At 40.1% G+C, this 14,119-nt stretch overlaps 2 protein-coding genes across 3 annotated transcripts; one reads left to right on the forward strand and one right to left on the reverse strand.

Moving 5' to 3' along the window:
- Positions 1-3,614: 3,614 nt before the first annotated feature.
- Positions 3,615-4,759, forward strand: kiss2 (kisspeptin 2). Its single transcript, XM_054624741.1, is given in 3 exon segments — positions 3,615-3,866; positions 4,363-4,581; positions 4,584-4,759. Coding segments are annotated over 3 exon segments (378 nt in total). The 5' UTR covers positions 3,615-3,754; the 3' UTR covers positions 4,631-4,759.
- Positions 4,760-7,280: 2,521 nt separating this feature from the next.
- ldhba (lactate dehydrogenase Ba) lies at positions 7,281-13,062 on the reverse strand. Of its 2 annotated transcripts, XM_054624330.1 has the most exons (8): positions 13,026-13,062; positions 12,115-12,251; positions 10,437-10,554; positions 10,170-10,343; positions 9,916-10,089; positions 9,675-9,792; positions 8,370-8,493; positions 7,281-7,490 (listed from the first exon to the last, which is right to left on the reverse strand). In XM_054624330.1, exons 1-8 carry the CDS (start codon positions 13,060-13,062, stop codon positions 7,323-7,325), a joined length of 1,050 nt encoding a protein of 349 aa, XP_054480305.1. In that variant the 3' UTR covers positions 7,281-7,322. The 2 variants fall into 2 exon arrangements, with proteins under 2 accessions (XP_054480305.1, XP_054480306.1); XM_054624331.1 differs by lacking the exons at positions 10,170-10,343; positions 13,026-13,062 and having other exon boundaries at positions 12,115-12,243.
- Between the last annotated feature and the right edge of the window lie 1,057 nt (positions 13,063-14,119).

Below are 14,119 nucleotides of genomic sequence, written 5' to 3' on the forward strand. Positions count from 1 at the left end.
CACACAGAGAGGGTGAAAGGTTTGGTGCAGTTGTTGCTGACAGATAGATAGGCAGTGGGCAGTGTATCCAATCATGCATTTTAAAGTCAGTACTGTTGTGCTTTTTTTTAAGATAATTACTTTTGATAGGTTTCGTCTTTATTTACGTTTTTCCTTATTTCATTTATTGAGTTTATTTGACAATTGGTTGCTTGTTGTACAAAAGGGTAAACCTGTAAATGAGCCAGTGTTGGCCTAAAATGTTAAAGATGTTAAAAAGGCCCTCTGAAAGAATACAATGACATGACTTCATATACACATCCTAATATATAATAATAAACATTGACAATTCACAGTAAAGATAGAAAAGAAATGAGGAGAGGGCGAGGAGGGGATGTTGCAGTGGCATGGTTTGTTCAGGAAGACTTCTTCTGTAGCTGCAGTCCTATGGAGCCCTCTGGCTTGTCATAAGTGTGGTGCAACAGTGTCTAAACCACCTTTTTATGTTACCATGAGAACATGCCAAAAAATAAAATGACCACCACGACGACACATTGTGTCGAAACTGAGAATATTAAATACATTCAATATAGAATATGTAAATTCAGAGCATATGTAAACAACAACACTTAAGTAATACAAATACTTATACTTATCATCATCATCATAGTCATCATCAACATCATCATCATCACCATCAACAGCATATCTTACTATCCTGATTTATCATTAACCACCTTTCTTATAATCATCATCATCATCATCAATTCAATTCAATTCAATTCAATTCAATTCAATTCAATTCAATTCAATTCAGTTTATTTTTTATAGCCCAGAATCACAAATTTGCCTCAGAGGGCTTTACAATCTGTACACATGCGACATCCTCTGTCCTTCCCTCACATCGGCACAGGAAAAACTCCCCTAAAAAACCCTTTAACAGGGAGAAAAAAGGAAGAAACCTATGGGAGAACGACAGAGGAGGGATCCTTCTCCCAGGATGGACAGAATGCAATAGATGTCATGTGTACAGAATGAACAGCATAACAGTTCTTAGATACAACACATTCAATATATATGACATAAATGATTCATATAATAAGACTACTTATAATAACAGCAGCAATTATTACAGTAGAATTATAATTATGAAAATAGGGATAGTAATGTGATTAATAATAATAATCGAAGTAACAGTGGGTGTCAGTCGGCTCACAGCAGGAGGCACGACTACAGTCCAGGTACCACAACGATTCATGGAAACCTGCAGAGCGAGAAAGCAAAAGGGCTTCAGGGTGGAAGTAAAGCTAAAATGCTTAATGGTACAGGTAATAGTAATAGTAATGTGACTAGTAATAATAATGGTGGTAGCAGTCGGTGTCAGCAGGGCCATAGCAGGATGCACGACCACGGTCCAGGTACAGCCACGATTTATAGAAGCCTGCGAAGCGAGAAAGCACAAAGACTCCAGGGTACAAGCAAGTCAATAAGCGTAATAGTACAGGCAATAATAATAGTAATGTGACTAATAATGATAGTGGTAGTATTAGTGAGTGTCAGCAGGGCCTCAGTAGGTGGCACGATGACAGTCCAAATATAACCCCGATTCCTGGGAACCTGCGAGGCGAGAAAGCACAAGAACTCTGGGGAAGAAGCAAAATCAGTAATGTGCATAAATAGGAGATCATCAACATCATCAACAGCATCTCTTCCTATTCTGTTTCATCATGCACAACCTTTTTTTACCATCATTAATCATCACCATCATCACCATCCTGTACACATCCTGTGTAAAAGATGTCTTCTAAGCATTCAGTCCATATTGTTATGTCGATCCAAAGAAATATGTAGGTTTTTTTCCATTGGTGAGTGAAAGAGGAAATAAATCAAAACAGCTGTTATAATTGTTTTATCTATTTTGTTTTATGTGATGATGATGATAATGATGATGATGATGATGATCATCATCATCATCATCATCATCATCATCATCATTGCTATCACCGTCATCATCAACATCCCCAACATAAAATCATCATCCTCATCATCATCATCCTCATCATCCTCTTCATCCTAATCCTCATCCTCATCGCCTTCATTGCTATCACCATCATCATCAACATCCCCAACATCAAGTCATCATCCTCATCCTCATCATCCTCTTCATCTTCATCCTCATCCTCATCACCTTCTTTGCTATCACCGTCATCATCAACATCCCCAACATAAAATCATTATCCTCATCCTCATCATCCTCTTCATCTTCATCCTCATCCTCATCACCTTCATTGCTATCACCATCATCATCAACATCCCCAACATAAAATCATCATCATCATCATCATCATCCTCTTCATCCTAATCCTCATCCTCATCGCCTTCATTGCTATCATCATCAACATCCCCAACATCAAGTCATCATCCTCATCCTCATCATCCTCTTCATCTTCATCCTCATCACCTTCTTTGCTATCACCGTCATCATCAACATCCCCAACATAAAATCATCATCCTCATCCTCATCCTCATCAACATCCTCAAAATAAATTCAACATCATCATTAGCATCATCATCGTCAGCATGTCCAACAATCATGTTTCATGTGTGTGTTCTGCTTTCTCTTATATGCCTTATGGCAATATGTTCAGTATTGTTAAGTTTTTCAAAAAACAAGTGGCATTAACCCTGGGTTAGGGTGACGTTTCAGTGGAGATTACTGCAGGGAACTTTGGGTCACCATAGCTAGTTTAGCATTATTAAGCTTAGCTTATAATTATGTATAAGGAAAATATAAACAGTGTAACCTAAGAAAGATAACTTGTGGAGAATTAGCCAAATGCATCCGTTATGCAATTATCTAATTATTTTTCCCCTTCCATTTAAATTTAATAAAGACCTGCCCAATGTATGCAACCGTGTATGCAAGAACAATTTTGTTAGTACTCCTAAATTCACCTGCAGCACAGAAGGATGCGTATATCCTGTGTGTGTGTGTGTGTGTGTGTGTGTGTGTGTGTGTGTGTGTGTGTGTGTGTGTGTGTGTGTGTGTGTATGCCTCCTCCCCTAACTCTGTCTGTGTGTGTGTGTGTGTGTGTGTGTGTGTGTGTGTGTGTGTGTGTGTGTGTGTGTGTGTGTGTGTGTGTGTGTGTTGGTCTCAGGACATGTACGGTATCGATGAGGAGGTCTTCCTGTCTCTTCCCTGCGTGCTGAACAGCACCGGCGTGAGCAGCGTGGTCAACATGACCCTGAGAAGCCTTGAGAAGTCTTCAAAAACACATCCACACAACGTGCAGTAGCACATGAAACGCCGTTTGTAAAGCCATTCACACTGGCACTAACTGTGAGCGTTGGGCCTGCCTCCCTGCATGGTAAATGGTTTGTCTAAGTACTGCTCTTTGCAGTACTTAGACAAACTGGAACCTGCATTCCTCAATCACTGTCCTCACGTTTCCGCCACTTGATTATTGAATGTGGACAGCTCACTACTTTTCAGCATGCGGTAACATATTATCTCGTACTGGATGAATGGTCCCACTGAGCTCGCAACATTTCCCAGAAGAGCTGATGACTTACACATTTCAGCACCAGCAGCAGCGGACAGCTCCGCAATTTAGAGCGCGGGGACGCAGACGGCTGTGATTGGCTGAGAGCTGTAGGGGCATGAGGTCACCTGGTGGAGATATAAAGCAGGTCTGATGGTGAACGTGCTAGTACCTGCTGAGTAGGTGAGCATTAACACGTTCTCTGCGCTGTCTGGACGCAGAGAGAGGGGATCATGAGACTCGTGGCTCTGGTTGTGGTTTGCGGGCTGATAGTCGGTCAGGACGGAGGGAGTGTGCGAGCAGCTCTGCCGGGATTTGACTCTGCACAGAGGACACGTGCAACAGGTGAGCGAGCTAATAACATGATTTTTAACTAAAGATTTGCTCATGTTTTATTCTTTCTAGAAAGAGTTAATTTAACTTGACTGTTAGGGGGTAAATAGGATACATTTACCAAAGTGCCTGAGTACAAGTTTGAGTGACTTATGCTTGGCTTGAATATTTCCTTTCATTTCTACAACATGTCAGAGGAAATATTTTACTTTCTACCCCACTACATTTAGTTGACAGCTATAGCTACTTTGCTGATAACGATAATAATCAAATTAAATGATACATTTAACAACAATAACAAGAAGAAGAAGAAGAAGAAGAATAAAGAAAAAGAGAATAAAGTAGTAAGTAAGTTTACTAAAATCATTTTTCTAGACCAGACGCAAGACGTTGGCTTTTAATCATGGCTCTAGTTTTGGTCGGTTAACCAAACTAAACTGAAATCACTTGAACTATTCCATCTTAAATGTACTGTGTGTGTGTGTGTTTTTGCTGCTGTTGTCCTCAGGATCAGTCCTCTCTGCACTCACGAGAAGAACTACCGGAGAGTTTCTGTCGGAGGACGTCAACCCGTGTTTCTCCCTCAGAGAGAACGAGGAGCCGCGGCAGCTGCTGTGCACCGACCGCAGGAGTAAGTTCAACTTCAACCCGTTCGGCCTCCGCTTTGGGAAGCGCTACCTTTACGGAAGAGCCGTTAAAAGAGCCAGGACTAATAAACTGTCACCCCCTCTCTTCGCCACTCTCTCTTCTCGCGAGAACTGGAGGTGCCCACATGAAACAGAAGTGCGTCTTTCTCTGAGGACTTGTGTCCCATAGGTGAAAAGTCAACATGTGTCCATTTGTGTTTAAAAAATGACTTTTACTTCAGATAAAATGATGTTTCTCTGAATAAACTTTTGTACCTATATTGATTGTGAAATTATTTAAAGATTTGCAAGAGGTAAAAAAATATATTTAAATAGGAAACATAATGCTGCAGAAACTGACGTTTTGTAACATGTTTGCTCTTATCATCTCTGTAATTAATAAATCCTATTTGAACAGTCCAATGCAACTTTGGGATGAATGGTAAGACGCGTGGCTTAACTTCACAATAAAAGTGCTGTATTGTGACGATTAAAAAAAGCTAATTTGTAATGTTGTAGTGGCTTGATCCAACCAAAGGATGGCGCTGTAGGGATTTTTGAATGACAACATACAGCAGCTAGACACGCATCATTCATGTTTACATAAAGTACATCAGTAGAATTAAAAATGATAAATAGAAAACCAGATTACAAAAATTAGAATGTACTGCAATTGAATATAAGTCAAATAAACAATATAAAAGAAATAGATAAAACAAAATAGAAATAACAGGAACCGTGTTCAGGGACATATGATAATTATATATGGATGAAATTAACCCCCATGTTACAAACATATTTCAGATGTAAATAAACTACTGTGAGAAACAACCATCATAGACATTTTTCGAAAACATATTTCTTTCAAATTTTTAGTTGCTTAATTAATGTTATCTAAAGAAAACAATATTATTATCAGAATCTTAAGAAAAAAATGTTAATTTGCATATTCTTTAAATGGAAATAGTCAAAGCACATGAGAAAAAGTGTGTCTTCTGCCTCTGTGTGTTCCTCTCCCCCTGATAGTGTGTGATCCTTTAAATTAGGTCCATGGCAAACATTTGATTCATCTATTCTATTTATCAGTTTAAACTGCATAGGCTGCAATTGGGTGCCGTAGAAAGGGACCCCCAGGACCCCAAAAACATTAGTAATTTAAAAGCACCAATTAAAGCAGAAACAGACTACAATGATATAAGGCGTTAGGATCAAATTATAAGTTTATTTGTTGTCATTTTAAAACAGGGTTGGCAATGAAATGTAGTTTCTAGTCCCATTTTTCTACATAACAAAAAGACACAAAACAAAACTATATTGAATGTTATGAGCCAGAGGAAAGAAGCTGATCTGAAGTCTGCGGGTTCTGCAGATGATACTCCCGTATCTCTTTCCAGATGGCAGCAGGATGAACAGCCTGGGGCTGGGTGGGTTGTTTCTTTAATATCCTTTGAGCTCTTCACAGGCTCCTCTTGTCATGTCTGATAAAGTCATGAATAACTGGACCTGTGACATATGGCAAATAGTATACCTCTGGCCTGTTGTCCCAGTTGGCAGTTTAAGTTATATTCTATAAAATATTAAATGTATTGGGTGAAGACGTAGAAAATTGTTATGTATACGTAAAATTCACCCATTAAGAGCATGATATTTATAATAAAACATTAAGAAGTAATGCTACATTTAAATTCAGTTATGGCTTTCCTATTGCACCACAATTCCCTGTTTATTATTTAAAAGGAGTTTTGCACGTCATCTTAGTTAGCCAATTTGTTGAATCCCAAGAGATTGTTTCCTAAATGTTTTGGATTGGTTATCTTTATTCCACTCTTAACTTATATACAGGGCTCAGCTTTAGTCACATGAACTCTTCTACATGAAATAAATCCATAAACTAGGTAGAAAGACTTGATATTTAACCAATGATACTCCTTTATGCCCTCATAGGTAGTCATATAACGGTTGTGTTTCTAATATAGTAAAACCTGCTGTTGGAACATTGAAAATGTCAATAGCAGTTTATAAAAATGGAACCACCTAATCTTTAAAAAAATAGTGTGCGGTAAACAACTTATGATCCCTAAATTCTAAACAATGGTATCCATTTGATCTTATATGTGCAATCAAATGAATAAATCTGTCTCTTTTAACTGAATCCTTCTTTGTACAGTGGTGTATTTTTCACATTAAAATGAAAAAACAAAGGATTTGTCTCATCACAGGTTGTAGCATTAACAAAAGGCAAAGTTATTTAAGTCAATACAAAAAATAAACCACACACAAACACACATTAGCCTTCACCAGGTTCCACTTTATTTAGTTACACACAACACAAGGTGAGACAGTCACATCTGGAGCTGGACGTTCACTCTCCCTTCGCTAACACTGAGGAGCTTCACACTGCACTGGGAGTTTGCTGTAGACTACCACTTTGAGACGAAGGCGGAAGGAAAACTGCGCCATCTTGGATTTTTAGGCTCTTTCTCTAAGTGCTTCCCCGCAGGGAACTAAAGGAAGGACTGGAACAGCGAGTGGAGGAGGACAGTGACAGTTTGTGCTTTTGAGGGTTGTCTTCTCTTAACACAAACACAGTAACACACCAACGTCAGCCTACTATCTGGTGGGGAGATATTCTGTTTATCTTTTAAAGGAGCACAGCAGTCTTTCTTAGACTTAAAGGAGATTGACAAGAAGTAGATGGCGACATAATGCAGCACTGATCTGAAATCAGTCATATCGGGGTGGATTCTCACTCACGCTGGTGTTCTCCTTCAAAATCACAGTGTGTGTTTGTTGGGGGGGGTTATAAAAGGAGTGTGTGCGGGTTGACGGGCTGCGGGTGTGTTCAGATGTCCTTGAGGTCCTTCTGGATGCCCCACAGCGTGTCGGCGCTCTTCCTCAGCTGGTCCACCTCGGCGTCCGTCAGGGTCATGTTGACCACGCTGCTCACGCCGGTGCTGTTCAGCACGCAGGGAAGAGACAGGAAGACCTCCTCATCGATACCGTACATGTCCTGAGACCAACACACACACACACACACACACACACACACAGTTACACACACAGACAGAGTTAGGGGAACACACACACAAACACACACACACACACACACACACACACACACACACACACACACACACACACACACAGGATATACGCATCCTTCTGCCTCTCACTAAAAAAGTTACTCTCATGTCCTCAGGGGACAAAAATGTCCATGTTAAATCTGCCATAAAATTACATATTTATATTATTTTCTACTTTCACTGGGTTAAACGTTTAACCAACATCAATCCGGATCATAACTACCAAATATTCATAATTTCAATCCTTTTGTTTTATTTGTTTACATGATGCCACTGTCACAGGACATATACATAAATATTAATATACATATATATATAACTATATGTATGTATAGGTCAGTATACAGAGCACCCTGCAATGAGTGAGATGAATGAGTGAGAGAGTAGAAATGGCAGAGGAGCATGCATGATTGATAGCAAGTCCAAAATGAACCATGTGATCACGGCCTCCATAAGAACAGCTACTTTATTTCGGCTATTGCTTGTGTGTAAGGCTTAATAACCATCCAGGCCCTGGGGTCCTGAAACCCCATATCCATTGTTCAAATTCATATCAAATGACGTAAGGCCCAAGATCAGCTGAAATTATTTGGAAAGGCATCGTTACCCAAAATTTGCATTATGGGTAATAACATCAACTTTCTACAAACAGCAGGTCAATGGTGGCTGGTAGCTCATTTTTGCCCTGAGGCACTGTGTGTGTGTGTGTGTGTGTGTGTGTGTGTGTGTGTGTGTGTGTGTGTGTGTGTGTGTGTGTGTGTGTGTGTGTGTGTGTGTGTGTGTGTGTGTCTGCGTGCGTGTCAGACCTTGACCATGGTGGAGACCGGATGGACCCGGCTCATGTTCTTGACGATGCTCTCCGTCAGGTCTGCCACGCTCAGACCGATGGCCCAGTTAGTGTAGCCCTTCAGCTTGATCACCTCGTAGGCACTGCAACACAGCATATTTACCATCAGTAAGAAAAGTGTAATAAAGCAGGTTGTTGAATAATCAATATATTATGATTATAAAAGGTGGTTAAAGCGACACTAGCTTGATTGGTCTTTGTTGTACAATGAATGACTTAATGTAGTGAGTAAGGCTACTAAACACAGGGGCCCCCTGGGGCACCGACACTGTAATCGCTTATGGCCTCAGATAACAGAAGCACTCCCGCTGACGGACCATTCAATAATCCATCCATCCATCCATTTTCCATAACCTGCTTATCCAGTTAAGGGTCGCAGGGGTGCTGGAGCCGATCTCAGCTGTCAGAATATATGACCATGGATGTGTTAGCCGTTATCAGCCCACTTAATCCTTTAAAGACGTCCTCACTGTTTTTGTCTCGTGTTTTGTCTCCATCTATCAGCCATGGCAGGAGGCAGCCTGGGACATCTCCAGTGTCCAACTGGATTCATGTGCAGAAGAAAACTAACCTACAGAACACACTTGTTTCTTCCACAGAGACGAAACGGACTGTCTCGTCGTCTCTCAGCTAGTGAAACAGGCTATAGAGGAAGTGACTTCAGGCCCTCTTTATAAATACCTTTGTGATGAGATTTAGTCTATCTATGGAATGCCATTTCATTCATTTTTAATTAAATAAATGAATGCATATATAAATAAATATGGCTATAGATTAAATATTAAAATAAATGAGGGAAATAAATATATAAATAAATGTTAATATAAATATATAAATGAGTCATTATAATTCAATAAATAAACAAAACCTTTTTTTTTAAATTTTAAATTACTTTTTTCAAATCTGTTCCATTCCTATGAATGGGGCGAGTTTATCTCCCAGATTCACACCAAAGCACAAGAAATAGAACTAACTAACAAGCTACCTCCTCCCTATCATTTATTCATCTATTTAACTATAATGACTCGTTTAGATTTTTATCTAATTTATTTTTTGACTCATTTATTTATTGCAGGATTTATTTCATAGACATATTTATGTATTTAACATTGAATGAACTGGTATCCATCATTAGTCCAGTCTACTTGATATTTTGCTTAAAAGATATGACAGCTAAATGTTTGTGTGATGGAAGAGAAAACGTTATATTTTCTCTTTCCATACCACTCTCTCACACACGTTCACTCACACAAACAAACCCTACCTGTCCACTACAGCCTTGTGCGTGGCCGTCCACTGCTCCTTATCCCCCTCAGTGCCAATATCAGGGTTCAGGCTCTGCAGGTTGACTCCTGCCACGTTAGCTCCGCTCCACACCGGCACTAAAGAACCAATACAACAGTTAAAACAGCACTGTGTGTGACTATTCAACTCAAGTGACAATGACGTGTTCAGTGAAACTACCCTGATGGTGTCCTGATGATAAATAACGGAGTGGTACCCACCGCTGGTGTCTCCATGCTCTCCCAGCACCCAGCCGTTAAAGGAGCTGGCGTGGATGCCCAAGCGTTCAGCCATCAGGTAGCGGAAGCGAGCCGAGTCCAAGTTGGTGCCGCTGCCGATGACGCGGTGCTTGGGCAGACCGCTCAGCTTCCAGGTCACATAGGTCAACACGTCAACTGTGGAGGGTGTGTTACAACCAGTAGTTATTGATACTATTCATAGTTATGGATGATAATGCATGTGTTATTGTACTCACCGGGGTTGGAGACCACGATGAGAGTGCAGTTGGGGCTGTACTTGATGATCTGGGGGATGATGGCCTTGAAGACGTTGACGTTCCTCTGCACCAGGTTAAGGCGGCTCTCACCCTCCTGCTGGCGAACGCCGGCTGTCACCACGACCAGGCGAGAGTTGGCCGTCACTGCGTAGTCTGGAGGAAGAGGAGAGGAGGTGAAACAGGATGTGATGTCTGGAGACCTTTGTCTCGTGTGAATGCAGCCGTACGTGAGCACCAGGTCCTGACCTTTGTCAGCCACTATCTTGGAGGTCTTGAGGAAGAGGCTGCCATGCTGCAGGTCCATCATCTCTCCCTTGAGACGATCCTCCATCACATCCACCAGAGCCAGCTCATCACACAGGTCCTGTCCAGAGGAGCAGAGCGATGCAGCAACGTGATTAGGGAGGAGAGATGGACACTACTTCACAAAGGAACACCCTATTTGTCTGTAGGGTTTTCATTTTTTAATTAGAATCTGGATGGTAATGGTGCATTTTATAACTTGAATGTTTTCATACATCATGCGCACAAATATGATAAATGGAATTTCTATTTAACCAAGAGATTTCAGTTTCGTATGTCCACACCTGAGCTTTTACAGTTTAACATTGTTTGTTCTATATATATACTGAAATAAATATTTAAACATATACACATTTTTCTATCCAAAACTATTTTTCTCCTCACCATCCTATATCAACATATGTGTCTATTAAATAATGGACAACATGTCTGACAATATCTGCTTTTCACATACATAAAAACGACAAGTAATTTGACTGTAGTTGTGTGCATTACTTATGGACGCCATGTCTTTCTAATATGTTTTTGATATACTTAAGTATCCTATATCCTCATAATTGTATTAATATTTATGCTATTATTATTATTATTATTATTATTATATTATATCCACTGCTTCATGTTATTATTATAGTTATTATTAGTCCAATTTCTATTATTATTATTATAGCTGTTGAGTTGTCTCTGTCTGTCTTACTGTCTGACTTAAAAACATGTGTGTAAGATATGTGATGTCAATATGCTTATACCCTATAGGTAAAATTATGGATATGTTTTTATTACACAGGCATAAAGCTAACATGGCTCCTTTATATTTTCATGGCATTTACTTTTTTTATTTAATCAAAATCTAATTCAGTTTTAATTACAGAAGAAAACAAATGTTGGTCTAACTGTGGCCTCACAGCAAATGTACTGTAAAAAATTAAGAACCCTGCGAGCGTAACCGGCAAAACGTCATAAACCAACATCACAATGCCGAAGAGGAATTGTAATAATTGCCTTTGTACAAGCCCTGTAAAGAAAGAAGTCAAGTATTATATGCATTATAAAGAAACAAAGTTTGGATACCCTGTAAACTATTTGATTTAGCTGAAAAATATTTACTCAAACTTAGATTTTTCTAAAGCATTGAAAAACTAATTGGCCTATTTTGTAAAATACATGTTATCAGTGATTTTATCAGTGAATATTTGTGACAGTCACATCTGGAAAGCTCTTAACACACAATAATTCAGAGGTGCACAACCAAGTGCCGTGACCTCGTGCAGGCTTCACTTCTATTCTATTAACTATGTTTTAAAACATTTTTGCTTTATTTGAAATATACTTGGTATACAGTATACGACTGTTGAAAGCCAAATCTACTGTATATTATATATGTAATTTACACATATGGCGATGTATCAGATTTCTGTATTAGCTCTAAAAATGTAAACTCATATATTTACAGGGACATGCATTAAATGTGACCTCCCTAACCCATTCTAAGCATCAGCAGCAGTGGGCTGCTGTGAAGCTACCTGGGAACAGGACCCTTCCACATGCAGACAGTAGGAGCCGGGGACTGCAAGCTCAACCCACTGAGCCACAGCTGCCCACTGTTGTTGTCGTGTCTTACCCGCAGCAGGACACTGATGGCGCAGGCCATGCCCACCTGGCCCACCCCGACCACCGTCACCTTGTTCCTGGGAGGCTCAGCAGGGCTGCTGGCCAGAGGGGTGATCAGCTTCTGCAGCACTGAGGACATGATTGCAGCTATGGGAGACACAGAGGAGACATGTCCTGGTGAGCAGGTCCCACAGTCACAACCTGCTTCAATCTGTCTCAACTAGTCATTTAAGTTCATGTACAGCCTCTAATACAACAGCAGAGTGCCCAAATGCTTTAGTGTATTACCAATTAAGACATAGGATCAATGAGGATGCACGAGTCAGTCACACACATACAGCTGACTACATATGTCCACTGCCACTATGCATAAACTAGCTGAATGAACAGCTGGGTTGCTTATTACTAACGTATTATTATCCTCATCGGCTATGAATCTGTGGACCAATATTCCAAGTAATCCATTAGTGGTTGTACAATGATCTATAAAATGTCTAAAAATGTTCTCAGAGCTCACGTGACAGTTTCAGATGTCCTGGGTTGCCCAACTAATGTTCTAAAACCCAAAGAGATTCTGTCCACAGTAATATAAATCATCCTCAAATCATCACACTGGAGAAACTGGAACCAGAGAACAATTCAAAGGATTAATAATCAATTAATTGATGAATGAATACAGAAGTCAATTTCAAATTTCTTACAAGTACTTATGCTACATACATACTACATACTTATTTATATCCATAGCCATCAAGCTAAATGAATGAGATTTTCCGTAAAAAACTGAAAATCAGTGTAGCTCAACATAAATCACATCATCATCTGCATAAGGGAATCAGTCCCAGTGTAAATGACGCACCACAGAAGCAACTACAACACTAACAGCCCATTGGAGGGGACGACATGTCTACAAACACTTACATGAGGACGAGCAGAGGGGCGTCAAAAAGCGGGACATCATGACGAGTGCAGGAACCAAACCCAGAAACCATCAACTGACTACTGACTCAAACCCAGAGTCCTGCATTTTAAATACTGAAGTCTTATCAGGACTGTCTTCATGTTCAGTGACAGAATCGGTGTCCCAACATGCTAATCTAAACATACACCATGTGTTTTTTTACCATGGCCCTTATCATATCCATCCCTGCACCACTGTCTTTGTTTCCTGTCCTCCTCTGATACACTAGGTTTGACTTATCACCATGGTGGAATATAAAGTTCTTCATGGATGCACAAGTGGTGCAACTGGGAGCTGAAATGTGGTAGTATTTCTTCTAGAATGTCAGTATCTTGTACTGAAGAAGTACAAGATAGTGTACAAATCAGATAGTGAAATGTAACCCCTGTCTTATATGGAGGTTGTGGTATATTTTCAGGTCTTATACAATACAGTGAAGGCCCCATGTCTCTTTGTTTTAGATAAGAAGTAGATGTGCAGGACACCAGGGCCCCATACATGACCTGGACTTCAGCCCAAATGTAAATAACATGTACCCCATATAAGGTGGGGTAAGAGCACAAAAAGTTTAGGATTCTCACATTCGACTCGAGACCTCCGGGCGCTCTAGACGTCCGTCATGACATGTGTTGCTTGTTTGTAATAAACTTCATTATACCAGCAAGAACAGTGTCCGCGGAGCATCCTTCCTCATCACCTCAACAGCACTGTCGCATGAAAGATACGACATGTGTATCTAAATCAGACATGTACACAGTGAAATGTAACCCCTGCATTAAATATGTCTTATATGGAGGTCAAGTCAACTCCATGTTTCCCTCTTAACTACAAAGTACAAGCTGCAGTCAGTCAAGTATAACAGTTGTAAATGCTGGTGCAGGTAACACAAATTGGTTTAGAGGTGTTCAGGGTCCACTCAGTTCTCAGTCTTGAGTCAGGCCAGGTCCAAATTATCTTCAGCACCATTGGGTCCTGTCGTATTAGCACATTTTATTTTATAACACATCAGAATGCCATCAGTACGAAAACAGAACAAAAGCTCTATGAGCTAATA

This window comes from Anoplopoma fimbria, chromosome 23, assembly GCF_027596085.1.
Source record: "Anoplopoma fimbria isolate UVic2021 breed Golden Eagle Sablefish chromosome 23, Afim_UVic_2022, whole genome shotgun sequence".
Classification (NCBI taxonomy): domain Eukaryota; kingdom Metazoa; phylum Chordata; class Actinopteri; order Perciformes; family Anoplopomatidae; genus Anoplopoma; species Anoplopoma fimbria.